Below are 16,402 nucleotides of genomic sequence, written 5' to 3'. Positions count from 1 at the left end.
GCAGTTGCGAGCGTTGTTAAATAAACCATAATTTTAAATTTTACATAATGAGACAAATTGCAGTATATCAATCCCCCGGACTTTTTAACACAGACCAACATTTATTTAATTACCTAGTTATTCGTCGAAATTATTGTAACAACGGCACTAAAATATACTTAAACTTATGAAATATCTGTGTGGCTATATTTTATATTTAATTACGTGCTAGAAATTGGAACTCGCTTCCGAGTGATGTAAGGGGTTGTTGGACGATAACTTCATTCAGGTCAAAATTACATAAATCCTCTCTTAACAGATTAATTACTGATTAATATGTGTTACTTATAATGAAACTAACATCTGTCCATTCGTATTATTACCATTAATTTATCTAAATAGAATACAAAACCTCTAATGGCAAAATCTCATTACATTGATATTCTCATTACATCAACATATTTTAGATTTATATTTTGCTCCCTATAACATAGTTCTAATAAACTTTTATTTTATTAATTATCATTTTAACCAACTAGCTATCAACTTAATTACAATCCCTTACATATTGCATATAGATTGAATTGAATTACATTAGCTCATAAATTAAGTTATTACTGTTTTTGTAGGTTTTATCTCAATTTAAATAAACAAGTACTAGTCGTTAAAACTTAACTGAAGAATATTTCTGGAGAATCTTTTAAGCGTATTGTAAATATTCATAATTTAAATATGTATGTCTCTATTGTATTGATTAAGGCTGGTTGAGTGGAAGAGAAGGCCTTATGACCTTAACTCGAAAATGAAACATTCTATTATTACTATTGTTCTTTATTTCATATTTTATTTTCTTATGTGTACAACTTGGGGGTGCAGGTATAAGAGGTAACAGCTTCCGCTCGGTCGCTTACAGACTCAACTTGTGTGAATGACGCTTAGAATCTTCAAGTAGTCTTTCGAAGGATTCCATGTCACTTGGTATACAAAAATTGGCATATGGACAATTCACATACTCAATTTTTTTTATTTCATTTTTCTAATTACGTAAACTAGGGCCAATAGGTGAGGGGATTGTAAGATCTTTCTCCTTTTCCTTTACATATTTTCAGTCAACTTAAGTATTATTTACAGACTTGAATATACTATTTAATAAATTTTTCACAATATCTGAACATTCTCGAAATATACCATGCCGACTAACATTATTGTAATATCGTAGTTAAGAGCTTATGAACTATTTTCGTTCATTTAATTTAGTCTTTTTTTTTCGTTTATATCTTAAATAACTCTGATTGAGGTTCTGGCTAATACATCTCTTATCACTAGCGCTGAAGAAAAGTATTGAAATCAGGGTAGTAAATAATTTCTATATACATTGTTTACAAAATGCTCGCGTTGTCGGGTGTCTCTACTGTCTGTAAGGGGTAGAGAGAGAGAGAGAGAGAGAACATCCGACTCTCCTCAATAGTAGACCTGCTTAAGTGACGTGAGGTTGTATCAGGATGCCGAAACAAAAAAAATCCAACAAAGAACAGATAATAAGGAGGACTGAATTCAGAACATGGGGAAATTGTGTTTGACTCAATTGATAATGATTTTTTTTTTTTGTAAATTTAATATTTGTTCCGAACACAAGTAATCCTGTAAATGTAAATTCTGTTATGAGTTCATTCATACGGAGCGGACTGTACAAACAGCCGCTACCGTAAACAGTGCGCGCATATAAGCATTTTGTAAACACAGAGCTCTACGTACGATGCAGCGTAACTTATAACCAATTCTTTATTTCAACACTACTTATCAGGCAGTAGCCTATATCTCATTTGATGATGTGTGGCAGAGGAAGAACAATAATTGTTGCAAACATCTCTAGTCTGTTTAGTGAACTATGTTAATAGTCAGAGATGTAGGTTATGCAATAGAGGGGAAAAGAAACTGGCCACACTAATCTATTATCTTCTGGCTTAGTTGCCTCATGAATGATGCCTTATTGATGTCACGAGGTTCCAACAAGTCTTCGGACTGATGACTAAATGTACATATCTCTTAAATTTTTTACTTTAATTCAATGTTACACTACAACTTTCGACATCGTTACAAAAAATTTAGCCAGTCAACTTTATATCGATCTTCACCACAATATCTTAAAGCAGGCATGTAAAAAATCAGACACTGAAAGTGCAGTGTATGTGCGCGGAACGCCAGTCTGTGCAGATTGCGTCATTCACGTGTTGCTCTTACCAGTTCTTAGCGGTAGGGATGTACAAGAATCTATTCTGCGCTTCTAGTGTTCAATAAATTGACATTTGGACGTTATAAACATATTTAGAGAAGGAAAAAACACAATTATTGTCAGTGTCTATATTTTACAATAATTGTAACACAAGAAACAATAGACTTACTCAGTTACAATTCACAATGCAGTCGGTCGTAAAGAATCATTTATTTACATGATTTGTGTACAGTATTTGAAGAAAATATAAATATTGCAGTAATTTCGAAACAACAAAAAACGAACACAATATTTCATTTTACGTAGTAGGTACTGATTATTTCAATGTAATACTCTTTCATTGTTCCTCAAGCATTATTGGGACCATTGGTGCACAAATTCTAAGAAAGAAAATATTTTACTCCCAATTACATGCATTAGGACATTGTGAGGCTTTTACACTGGAATCATTTCCTTGCTGTATATTAATATTAAATTCACATTATGATTAATAAATTGGATAAATTAAGCTTGAATTTAAATTTATATATAGTTTATTTGGAAAACGCTGAGAGCAAGTATTAGCAAGTTGGGAGCTTTACTGAATTGAGTTAAAAGAGTACTTCACAAGCTGTGAAGCGAGGACATTTTCTTTATGTCAGGCTTAAAGATTTATTAACGTAAGTGTATTAAGATAATATAGTAACGTGAGGTGGAAAATTCGCCATTATGTATTTTTTTCCAGAAATTTTTTTCCGCCTTACAAATAGTTGCTTTCTTCCTTCCCTTACAACCTCAAAAGCCTCACATGTATTTCTCACTATATTCTCATCACTTATCAGCTTATCAAATAAAAGTTATAAGTCGTCTAACCATTGATGGCTGTGTTAGTACAGACTCCAAAAGAACATCATTTTCATGTTTGTCTTGCCGTGAGAGTATTAATTAAGAAATAAGAGCAGGTGAATATCATATTTTGAGAACTTTACTAATATGATTTAAATTCTCATATCACTATTAGGTCCACATGATATGATGAAAGCCTTTCATTTTAAAATAATTACTATTGGCTGAGGAAAATATCATAACAGTTATGTTATATGATTCGTGATTCCTCTTCTTCGTTATATCTGTGGACTCTTCACTTTATTTTCCATAACGCATTCATAATCACAGCTCAATGAGCACCCGTACTGATCTGTGTTACTGAAACAAAAGCTGATCTGCTACTATAGGTACTGTACAGCCCTGTCGCGTTCCCCTCCAAGCCGATTCGCTTTCTCCAGGTAGGGGAATAGGAACTGCACGTTGCACAGAGACCAGTGCACAATGTGCAGGGTTTTGACATGCCTGTCTTAAAGCCATTCTTGAACGATATGCTTGTATTTAAACATGACTGGTATTGTTTTACTGCACACAGAAAAAACAAATCTTATTTTAACTTTTAGCAAAACAGAAACCTATACCTACAATAAAATTCAAGTAATGACTTCCATCTTCCACATTGAAAGTTATCAAAATCATCTGTTATTCTTCTTCTATTGCAGCGAACAGGAAGATCACTAAATATTATATGAGGAAGAAAATGCACCATTAAAGTAAACAGTTGTAATATACTTCCCAATGCTTTTATTTCGTGAAAACTTCAGACTTTTTTTTACAATTCTTTACAACTCATGTTTTAATGGCAAGAAGCATTACAAAACCTGTTTTATTTTCTTTTCTTATACACAGCAAGCTGTCTCAAAGTGGTGTTTTAATTTAACCACAGATGTCGCCCTGTGCGTGCGAGGCGAAGAAGAGGAGAGTGAAAATTAAAGAATAATAAGACCGATAGAATGGTGAAATTAGGCGATTGATATGTGAGGTACCGCATGTTCCACTTCTTGATGCGAGTCTGCCTCTCTTCCAGACGATCCGTGGAGGTATGTATCTTTTATTATTGTGTACATCAACTCACGTATCACTTGCACACGGTAACACAAACGAGTTGAGAAAAATAGAAGTTAATGTCTTTTTCGATCAACTCCGATGAATCTGATTTCATTATGCTATTTCATTTAATATAGTAGTACATTATATAATACACAATATAATAATATTTATAATATGTACAAAAACACAGGCGAGTGTGTTTTGTTTTGCTTTGATTCTCTTCTCTTTGCTTCTTGTGAAGAAAGCAGCGGTTAAGTTCGCGTACAACGAGAATGCTAGGTCAGTGGAGACAGTGTTCTATGTACACATATTTTATAACACTCAATTACAAGTATGATTAATGGGTAAAGTCTGCGTGGTAGCTACGACGACTCCGCTTTGTCTTTACGTCATCATCTTGGAATAAGAGCGGAGCGTAATATCCTCTCAGACAATTATTGGTCGATTTAATCCGAATCCTTTCACATAAAAACGTTACAACCGTACTGATCATCGGGGTAATAATGATTATTTATGTAGTATTACATTATATCAAAGGGGAAACCAGTTTCAACTTTGTTCTAAGTGGTGAGGTAAAATCACAGATAAAGAAAAAACTGATCCCATGGCACATTGGAGTCAAGGCGGTGACCGTCATCCGACGACATACACCCGGCGAGCGAGGGGTGGAATCTGGAACATCACGTTATTCACAAGTATGGATCTACAACCAGGTGGGTCAATGACTACCACGTCGTTCGGAAAAATGCAACAAAATACCTTAAGCTATATTATTTGAAAAGCAACTTTTCTCGGCACTGAGCACTCGTTCTGGAAGTGCGCTCGCTCGGGTGAGCCGCGACGGCCGTGCCTCCGCTCGCCTCTCCTGTGGGGTCCCTGCGCCGCGCCTAGTGGTGGTACTGGTGGTAGAACAGCGCTGGACCCCACCGGGCTCAGACCAGGCCGCCGGGCGGCTTCACGTCGTCCAGGCCGGCGAGCGGCGCGGGCGGCGGCGTGTTGTTGACGGACGCGGGCGAGTTGACGCCGCCCGGCAGCTCGGACTGGCTGTTCTCCTCGGAGTCGCTGCACGAGTCGGAGCTGCCCTTCTTGCTGCCGCTGCCGTTGTGCGTCTTCACGTGCTTGGCCAGGTGGTCGGAGCGCATGAAGCGCTTGTTACACACGGGGCAGGCGAATCGCTTCTCGCCGGTGTGCGTGCGTAGATGGCGCTGCAGCTCGTCCGAGCGCGTGAATCGCTTGCCGCAGAAGAGCCAGTTGCACACGAAGGGGCGCTCGCCCGTGTGCCAGCGCAGATGCGCCTTGAGATGCGACGTCTTGCCGTACACCTTGCCGCAGCCGGGGATGTGGCAGCTGTGGATGTTCTTCTTGCGGAGGTGCACGCCCGCGGGGCCCAGGCGCTCCGCCTCCTGGCAGTTGGGGCAGTCGCAGGTGGCGCGCCCCGTGTAGCGGCGCTGCGAGCGCGGCGACGGCACCTGGGGCGGCAGCGACGCGGCGGCCGCGGCCACGGGCGAGGGCGCCGCGGCGGGCGAGTGGTGGTGGTGGCCCAGGCCGAAGGACGCGCCCACGCCCTGCGCGCCGGGCAGCATGGACTTGTACGTGTCCTGCAGCAGGTGCTGGCCTGACGACAGCAGGTGGTGCGCCGTGTTGGAGGCGGCCAGCGTGTGACTGAGCGACGAGTAGTCCGCCGAGGTGGCGGCGTAGTTGGCGGCCGCCATCTGCGCGTGCATGCCGCCGCTCATGTCCAGCCAGCCGCCCGCCGTGGCCGCCGAGTGCACGTCCCACCACGTGCCCGCCGTGTTGACGGTGTCGCCCGGCTTGATGCCTCCGTGGTGCGTGGCGCCCGGCATCGTGTTGAAGGGCCACGACTCGTACGGGTGCCGCGTGTACACGGAGCCCAGTGCCGCGGCGTGGTGCGCCGTGGCGGCACCCTCCACCTTGCCCAAGAGCGCCGCCTGGTGGTGGTGATGGTGCGAGTTGTCGCTCGTCACCGCGCTCTGCGTCGTGGCGCCGGGGAAGTACAGGTCGCCACCGCCGTACGTCGCCGTCGCAGAGCCGCAGGCGGACGAAGTCATGACGGGGCGGGTGGTGTACGTGGAATTGGCGGCCGCCATGGAGCTGGCGGCACTGCTACTGGTGGCGGCGGGCATGAGCGAGGATCGCTGCGACAGACTGCTGGGCGTCGTGCTGCCCGTCGTGCTGCTCGTGCTGGTCTGAGGGCTCTTCTTCCAGGGGTGGAACCCCTTCCCCACAGCTGCGTCCGCGAGCGGGGGCGGCGACTTACTGGACAGCTTGTTGCACTGCGCCGCCAACATGGCGAGCGGCGTGCCCCGCAGCCCAGGGTGATCCTGCACAACACAGACCACAACATGTTTCAATCGTGCAAGGCAATAAAATACTAAGCACATTAGGCACAAGTCGTACTCCATCTATTTTTTTCACAGTAAGAAACCTTATAACACAGACAACACTCCATCAAATTGGCCTTAGTCGAGGTGTAGATGTAGAACATGTTTCATTGGATGTCTGTTTCTAAGGTCAAACTCGTAACACTGCAAGTGCTTTCCGCTTTTCAATTCTTCAGCTGCAATCTTCTCGCAAGAAGAACATGACTTTGATCCTTAACAGGTATCCTGAGATATTTGTTGTTTTCTGTCATTAAATTTCCCTGTAATTTTCAATGCACCAATTCTAAACAGGCTCTATGATTGAAAACAGGCCCTGAATAGACATTTATATATCACAGTCTTCATCACCAAAATCAATGTACAACTCAATTTCAAGCTGCCTTTGGCATCTTTAAGATGACCTTAACTCCTTCAGTCCGGAATTTATATAAAAAAAATGAAAAAAAAAAAAAAAAAAGACTGGTCAAATAATCATTCTGAGGATCCAAAAATTACAAATCAAGTCTTCACAGAAAATAAAAATTTGAGGGCAATTTTGACACCTGGGACCCCACAATTTTAAATTTTATTTTTAATTGAGGTATAGAAATGTTTCAAAAATAATAGTCTCCATTTCTATCGCACTGAATTTTTTAAATATTCAAACGTATCGAAGACATTCCAAAAAAGAAAGAAAGGAAAAATGTATATTATAATGTACATCAGGCCTTGAAGGGGTTAAACATTAAACTTAATTACATTTGAAATATTAAATTTATTTTGAATACAGGGCAATGTGTATGAGGTGATAACAAGTTTCAAACGTATAGCAAAAGAAGAAGAGCTCTGTTCCAAGGATTTTGGTAGGCTACTGTTAGACAAAAAGTTAAGTGCAAAGTGTCAAGTGACGTAAATAAATTGACACGAATAAACATTGTTTGAAGGCAAAAGTGTTCTTTCTTTTTGTTAGCTATCTTGTTTGAAATCTTATGTAATACATTTTTCTGTAGCGCAATTTTCTTACAAAAAATATCGATCCTAACAGAGTCCCTATTTTCATGAGAAATGTATGGCAGACTTACTCTATTACCACCACAGAATGTTTCCATAGGTTGCACATGCTATAATAAATAGTTTTAATAAAAATTGTAAAGGTATAAATCGATAATTATACGTATGTATCTGTTATAAGAAAACAAGTCTATCAAATTTAATTAAAATAAATAAACAAAGTATCGAGTTAAAAATAAGATAAGAGAACCACAATGAGCAGTAAAACTAAGAGAACGATTAATTTTACACAATTATTATGAAGATTTAATATGAGTTGTTTTATAAACAACGGCTAAATAACTCATCTAGGCCTATATGTACTGACAATAAAGTAAGTTTCTATTGGTACAATCATCAGATATGTACCTACATAACTTAATGTATTTCTTATACCATAGCACAAAAAATCTTGTAGCTCATTTGGGATACATTTCGTGAACATTTATTATGCGCAATTAAAAGGAAGTCACCCACTTTGCCTATATAGTTAAATATTACTGAGAAAATGTAAAATTAATTCACATGATGTAAAAATGGTTAACGAATCATAGCTTACATCCACGAGTACACGTAACATTCATTAACATCCATTATGTAAGTATTAAGGCCAATTCTTCATTAAATATACACAAACCATACCTATAAAGAAACATAGTAAGGAATACTCCGAAAAACATTGCTTAATGCAGCCCAATTAAGAAATACTTTATACTAAACATCCCATTTCGCAAACGTATTTCTTATTAAGAAAATCTATATTTCTTACAACATTTGTATGAATTGTATATATTCATGACATTGTATAATCTGAAGGAATCATATTCTGAGTTCGGGTAATGTTGATCCAAAATAAACCACTAGGTAATGGCTCCTTTTTTCTGGTAATACTTACAGATTTTTCGGTTTTATGGCTTAAAAAATTTCATGTTTTATCTGTTGCAACACCAGCTTGTGGTTCTATTATTTCTTTCAGAAATGTAAAACATAATAAAGACGTAGCAGCAAAGTTTCTTCACTCCTTAAAGGTCGCCTTCCTCCACTGTACCTCTCATGTGCTTAGATTTTTATTAGAACTATGAGAACGATGATTTGAAGATATTGGGAAAAACAGGAAATGTCATAAAACATCATTATCGAGAAGAACAATTTTTAATGCCTGAACATTCCTGGTTTTTAACCAATATCCCAAATGATTAATGTTACTTTTACACGGATATTTTCACTTTGAAATTTTTTGTGATTGGACAGTTCTGTAGTCCTAGTTGCTACCTATACAATGCACTATAGTTTATATCATAAAATAGTTAAATGGACATTCATTGTCCCTCCCAAAACCCTTCATTTAATACAGTCGTACTAACTAAAATAGAATTTGGAGGAGAGCCAAAAAGTGAAAAATATTATTATTACTATTACTATTATTATTATTATTATTATTATTATTATTATTATTTCAATATAAAGTAACAGAACTAACACGTCACATATTACTGCTATTTTTAAGTTGAAAGGCGGACTCAGCTATTCTTCTGCAAAATCATATTAATATGAGTAAGTTGATTTGTTGTTTTATTTCAACTGTAACTTAATCTGTTTTGAATTTGGACACTTAGAAAATAAAGTACTGTATCAAGTACAGCTAGTATGCACTCCTTAACAATCTCCGCACCAGTAAATGGCTTAATTTCTGCTACGTGATACAATGCTTTTGTTGTAAATTGGTTTTTATGTATGCACAGTGGAATACATTACTTTCTGTTCAGATATTACGGACATTTTTAACATTTTCAGTTTTTCTATGCTTGATTGACAATGCTCGCTATTATAATGTCTATTAAGTTGAAATCGTTTATAATATCATTATTATATTATCAAGACATAATAAGCACATGAGACATGACGCTACTTTTTTTTTAAATAAAACTCTTAACTTATGTGTCGTTGAACACCTTCACTGGCAGTAATGATGCAGGGTAACCAAAGTTTTCTTCAGTGCACATTATGACAGAAATTAAAGAAAATAATAATAATTCTCAGAAAAATAGTACAGAAGAACCTCTATTATCCGTGGTAATGAAGGGGGTTGGCTGAACGGTTAATCGAAAAAATCGGATAATCCGTACTATAGAAGACTTTCATAAATTAAGTGTTGCATAATGCAGATTCGGTAATTTTCTCCGTGGTCATGTGTTTTAACATATTAGGGTTATTTTACGACGCTGTATCAACATCTAGGTTATTTAGCGTCTGAATGATATGAAGGTGATAATGCCGGTGAAATGAGTCCGGGGTCCAGCACCGAAAGTTACCCAGCATTTGCTCGTATAGGGTTGAGGGAAAACCCCGGAAAAAACCTCAACCAGGTAACTTGCCCCGACCGGGATTCGAACCCGGGCCACCTGGAACATATTAGGTAGTGGATCAGAAATTTTAAGTATAATAGCTCTGTTGGAAAGAGTGGGTGAAGAAAGAATAATGTTGAAACTGATCAGGAAGAGAAAAAAGAATTGATTGGGTCACTGCCTAAGAAGAAACTGTCTACTAAAGGATTCACTGGAAGGAATGGTGAACGGGTGAAGAGTTCGTGGCAGAAGAAGAGATCAAATAATAGACAGCATTAAGATACATGGATCATAGGCCATACGGAGACTAGGAGAAAGGCAGAAGATAGGAAAGACTGGAGAATGTTGGGTTTCCAGTGACAGAATACTATGAATGAATGAATGTCAATGACGGATTTCTAAGGGTCAACGAAACTTCTTATGATGGATTTCTGTGGAAAGATAGGAAAAATATAGACCTAGGTCTCATGTTATAGATTTAAGTACGGTAATTTATACACTTTATCCTTTTTTTTTTTGCTATTAAATCTCGCACAGTTGTAACTCCAATCTTGTATTCCGATGTGAGATGAACCACAGTTCCTCTTTTCCAAAACCACTCAATTATATGCACTTCTCTTCGATACTTAGCACAACATGTATTCTTTTGGCACTTCTGGAAGACGTTTTGCAGAGAAATTAAACAGGTCACTCGAACAGTAACTATAATGTGTAAGGGCAAAGGCTTGTAATATCACTCTCTATAAAAAAAAATACGTACTAATGTATTGTGCAGTGCTCAATATTTTTTCTGTAACAAAAATAGGAGAGAATGACAGACAGATAATCCAACAATCGGTTAATAGGGTGACGGATAATCGGGGTTTTACTGTAATAATAAAATATTAGTTCAAGAGCCGCAATAGATGTCTTTGAGGACCGCATGCGTACGAGGGACCGAACATATTAACAAAACTTTTCTTCGTAAAAGTTTTCCTGACTCGTACACATCCTCTGTCATGGCAGGAAACATGCTCGATCTTCTCCAGAGAAAATATGCGTACAAATTAACCAATGATATTTCAAGGGATGAGTCATGTTGAAATTCTTTTAATTATAGTAGGTATCTTCCGAAACTCCATTTCAAATACAAGAAGCTTCGCTCCGGAAACTAACAACTTGGAGTCCTGGACAGAAAGGAGCTCCCGACATACCTGCCAATTTACTTTCGGTTCACCTTTGAATAAGTATTACATAGGACTAACTGATTCTGTGAAAAGCCACAAATGATTTGAAGGCAATTATATCTGCGGTCAGTGGGTACTCTGGCTAGAGTTGCTGAAAAGGCGGCTTATTTTTTATGCAAAGTCTGAGCTGGCCAGGCGCCCGATATGAGGATGTGAGTGCTGGGTCCATTAGGTTAGTAACGAACTAACTGGCGTGTGGCACTCCTCGCAGATAGTGCCAAATGTTCTGCAATTCTACTTATAGCCTGATATTTGTAACAATACGCAATAATAACTTATTTTTGTAGGACTAAATATTTTGAATTGTTTATTCGGAATAGTAATACCACAGTCTAGTATATACAGTCGCGAAGCTCAATACGTAGTAAATATGCAAACATTAGGGGGAGAGTCGGGTAGTATCAGACATCGGGTAATATCGGACAGAGAGTTTCTTTCATCTACCACACGATGATAGTACCTGATTGACATGGTTACGTTTCTGTGATGTCGCATAGAGAAACGTAACCATGTCATTCAGGTACTACCATATGGTGGTAGATGAAAGAAACGCACTGTCCGATATTACCCGATGTCCGATACTACCCGACTCTCCCCTAGGTAGTTGCTCACCACTAGGATCGCTAATAACGCCTCATTACAGGCAATGCAAAATAGTACCGTCACAGTCTATTGTTTCTAGCACCCTCAAAACTCAAGCTTCGTGACTGTATATAGTAGACTGTGGTAAAACCTAGTCAGAGGCGTAGCTCAGGCAGTAGACGCGTTTACCTGCTAATCCGGAGCTGCGGAATGGGATCGATTCCCGCTTCGGCTGATTACCAGGTTTGGATTTTTCCTAGATTTTCCCGAACTGTAAAATGGTGAATCCTCGGCCTCATCTCGCCAGATAGCATCTCGCTATAACCAATTCCATCGATGCTATAACCTAGATCGATGTTATAATCTAGAAGTTGAAATAGCTTCGTTAAATAGCCGAATAAAAAATTAATAATTGTGTCGGACTATAGGCCTAGCTGTCTTAGGGTACGTACAAGACGAAGCCAAGCTGGTAGCCTGACTGGTTACCCAGCTGGAAGGAAAACCTAAACGTTTCGCAATGGAGACGTGCAAGACGAAGTCTGTTCGGTCGATTGTTACTTAGCCTGTCAGCCCGCTGGTACAGACCGATTATTTAGTTCTGACACCTCAGCGACGCGAAAGAGGGGAAGTAATAGGAGGAGTGGGGAGAGTTCCGGAGTATAAATAAAGGCGAGCGGTCGGAAAAGGCATGCAGTACAGCTTAATTGTACCGCACGCATGACATCCGATCGCTTCGAAGGCAACCGAGTGAATAACCCAAACACCCCTTGGCGTAACTAAATGGACTCGCCTGTCCCAGGCGAACATCTCTGGCGACTATCAGGACTAAATAATCGTACTGTAGCTGGTAGAATGGATCCCCCCATTTTTTCCAGCTACCATCGACCTAAATGTCGACCTTGTTGGCGAGTTGGTATAGCGCTGGCCTTCTATGCCCAAGGTTGCGGGTTCGATCCCGGGCCAGGTCGATGGCATTTAAGTGTGCTTAAATGCGACAGGCTCATGTCAGTAGATTTACTGGCATGCAGTTGCGAGCGTCGTTAAATAAAACATAACATTTTTCGACCTAAATACCTTTACTGTTCATGCGTTCTGAGAGTCCGTACAAACTACCCCAAACGCATATTGCTATTTATTTCGACCCGTATAATGGATTGTGAAAGATTTATTTCAAATATTTACAATGTTTGGAATCAGGCTCATCCCGGCCACTAAAACCTATAGACCATCTTATTGTGAAATTGTGAGATGAAGTAGGAGTTGAAATGGATGCTAATACAGGTGAAGTTAGCATCTTCATATGCCATAAAGTTCGTGGGGGCATAGAGATTGTCACTGAAACAATGTTTGCACCAAGATACGTTAATGTTTTTATGACGCGTGTAATGTGGACGTTATCAGTTCGGAAGTACAGGGACATAATTTTATTTTTACTAACATTTCTAATATTAACCTGGCTATACCTTTGGATCAACGATTGAGAACCGGAAACACCGTTTGCTACCCCCTTCCACGACTGGAGTTCGATGATACTTCGTAAAATATAAACAAATTACTTTACTAGGTATAGCAGGGAAGAAAAGTAGTTCATCCATTTACGTAAACTAGGATATATCACGATTTTGAGTTTGATAATTTTCATTAGGTTTTTGTTTAATCAAAATACAGTGCTGTATTAACAATAAGTGTTTTTACTCACGAACTGAGCTGTCCATGTGGACGTATTCATTATGCAATGTATATTATACTGTCTACAGCACATTAGCGTACAATATGAAGAATGAAGTTAAATTGAAAAATAATCATAATATAGATATTTAAACACATTTTTGAAAGTGGTGGCCGTTCATTTCGATACAGGCTTCAGTTCTTTTGTGCATATTATCGCACTATAGACTATTGTACCTAATTCCAATTACCAGTTTCGTCCTTCGTACTAGTAACTTATGATGAAATAATTCTGTACCTACTCTATAAAAGAGTACCTTACTTACTGTAAATTCAATCTTCACTTCTGCCCGATCCGAAAAGATAAAATTACTCAGACATGCTATCTACTGTCCGTCCAAGTGAAAGGGGGGATCGTAGAAAGGGGGGAAATCACGTGACAGTTAATTACTTAACGAGGCCATTTTATTTAAGTTATTTTAAACAGTTGTATAATATTACGTAGACATCTAATGCCTAACAGAAATTAATGTTTTCAGAAAAGAGCTAAGACATCCCAGCCATTAGCCTTTACAGAGGGGCGAGTAGAAGCGGGTGGGGGAAACCGGGATGCAACGTAGGCAAACGGACAACAGTACCTGTGCGAAAATATGATTCAATATTGAAAGCTCTTTCGTCACTGGAAAACGCGAATATATTTCTGGAACGTACTATATTCACTAACTCAGTAATGTTTACTATGACCGTAAGGCGACTTTGACTGCACACGCGGCCTTGGTTCTGTGCGGAGGACGATTGGAAGTGTACTCTTAGAGGAGGTGAGAGTGAAGTACATTCAAAAACTCAGGTAAAATAAAAATTGAAGTAAAAATAAAATGATGTCCCCGTAGAACATTTCGCCACCGTTATCGAGGAAATCGATTATACGTACTGTACCTTTAAAAATTGTAGGCAGCTGCCAGATACAGGAAGTGGCTTCGAACAGCCTACAGTTTCTTTCTATAGTGACTATCTGAATGAAAATGTGTTTGGATCGAGCCCCGCAGTTTGAGACACCTTTCATATGAAAGCGAAGAATTTAACTCTGTTATGCACTGAGGGGAAGAACATCAGCTCCAAATCCCTTGCGTCAAGTTTTCCCTTCAGCTCGGACCTGTTTCTGGGGGAACAACCGCGTGATTTACGAGCCCTGCGGCTCCTGCACGTCCCCACACAACAAACAACCGCCTCACACTCCTCGTAGCTGTGCCACATTACATTACAAGGGCGCTGGAGTTGAAAATACCAGACGTCACAGCACTTCCTTCATTTTAGTATGTCACGTATGGGGATAAGCTAATAGTGAACTTATTGGACTCTTTTGTCTAGAAGATAATAATTGTAAAGTGTTCTGTAGGGTATAGCGCATTTAAATGCATAAGAACGAAGAGGAAGTCAGAACTCTACTGCTCATTTGCTAACGTGACAATCGAGTGTTATGTACAGTTAAAGATCAAGACATTATAAACCCCTACGGTGGCTGAGGGAAAGACCTCCGGCCTGTCACGCAGGCGGCCCGGGTTCGAGTCCCGGTTAGGTCTGGGATTTTTCATTCAAAAATCTATAGTGACACTTGTGGCGGACAAGGTCGCAGTTGGGGTTATCTCATATTAGGCACCTACATAATTCTGTCAACATTTCTCCATTTCGTCACCATTCCACAGCATTCTCCGATAGCTGGCTGGGACGCACGGAGGGAGCTGCCCTAGGTTACGCAGCGAACCTTAGCGTAGTCAGCCGGTGTGGGTTTGGGAATGCACCTAGTTTGAGGGTTAGAGCAATAGATGGTAACAAGTCGCTGTGCTGAGTCATAGTGCCCCTCTCTCGTAAATTCCATTCCATTCCGAGACATCATAACTACATATAATAACAGTGTATATCTCCAATAAATTATTTCTTAGCATCGCCACAGATACACTTCATTGTACTTGTCACTATCTCTTGTCACTAGGGAGTTCTTGAAATTTATATTTTCCCCGCCATTCATAAAATATTTTGATATGATACCTCTTGCACAAAGGGGAGATCTATAACTGAAACTTGATTAATATATTTCAGTATTATTTGTATTTATCCTGGTAATAATGAACAGTTTGACTCGTAGACATTTTGTTTTTGCAGCATTAACTTCCCATGATTGTACGAGAAGATTCGAAGAGAATGGCAGTTACGTAGACTTTCGGCTCCCCTCTACTACCATTAATGCATAACACAATGCATACGGCGGTTGCTGTCGTCTGCGATACAACGAACTTTTCTGTAGATTTTCGAGTTCGTCATTTTTTTTCGGTTATTATATGCTTATTTAAGTTGTGTTAACTCTCGCTAGTGGTTTTATATTTTATTTTATCCGTCTTAATATTTATTTTATCATTGTAAATATTTTTGTTTTATCACTATTATTATTATTATTATTATTATTATTATTATTATTATTATTATTATTTACATCATCAGCATTATTATTTGATCTCTGTAAAATTTAAGTAGACTACTGGACTGTACCCGAGCACGAGCATATGCTCATTTCGGGTATCTATTCACATGTATTCATTTCAAATGTAAATTGTAAATAAATTTGAATTTGAATTTGACATATGTTACATGACTTTCTAATCTCTTTCAATTCTGTGTCGCAGTTTGGTATAAAAGAGTCTCACACAGGAAGAATGAACGAATGGACTTAATATAAGTTATCAAAGTTCATAATTTAAACACTAGGCCTAAGGATATATTATTATCTAAATTGAAAATAATTTTAAGTAACTTACAGAGTGCAAACATAATAAATACAGGGTGTAAACGATATAAACTGCCAAAATTATACAGACTGTACATCTCGGTCTACTAAACATGATGTGTAGTGAAATTTTTTTTTTTGCTTTTTTTGTTTTCAATTTTTGTTTTTAATTCCTAAAATATCATGTTTTTAGGATTGATAGTAGTTTAATATTTATTGTTCGAGTAAATGTGAACGTCACACGC

General features: G+C 39.0%; 1 protein-coding gene across 4 annotated transcripts in view; it reads right to left on the bottom strand.

Annotated features, from left to right (window-relative positions):
- Positions 1 to 3,803: 3,803 nt before the first annotated feature.
- The window catches only part of LOC138705913 (transcription factor Sp9-like), a 397,606-nt gene continuing 385,007 nt past the window's right edge, over positions 3,804 to 16,402 (bottom strand). For all 4 annotated transcript variants that reach the window (XM_069834677.1, XM_069834695.1, XM_069834686.1 and 1 more), the window contains one exon: positions 3,804 to 6,468. In XM_069834677.1, coding sequence (XP_069690778.1) covers positions 5,059 to 6,468 — 1,410 coding nt within the window. In that variant the 3' untranslated portion in view covers positions 3,804 to 5,058. The remainder of the gene's footprint in view (positions 6,469 to 16,402) is intronic.

Source organism: Periplaneta americana, chromosome 1, assembly GCF_040183065.1.
Source record: "Periplaneta americana isolate PAMFEO1 chromosome 1, P.americana_PAMFEO1_priV1, whole genome shotgun sequence".
Classification (NCBI taxonomy): domain Eukaryota; kingdom Metazoa; phylum Arthropoda; class Insecta; order Blattodea; family Blattidae; genus Periplaneta; species Periplaneta americana.
The sequence above is the reverse complement of the archived record's forward strand: the minus strand, read 5'-3'. Positions and strand labels throughout refer to the sequence as shown.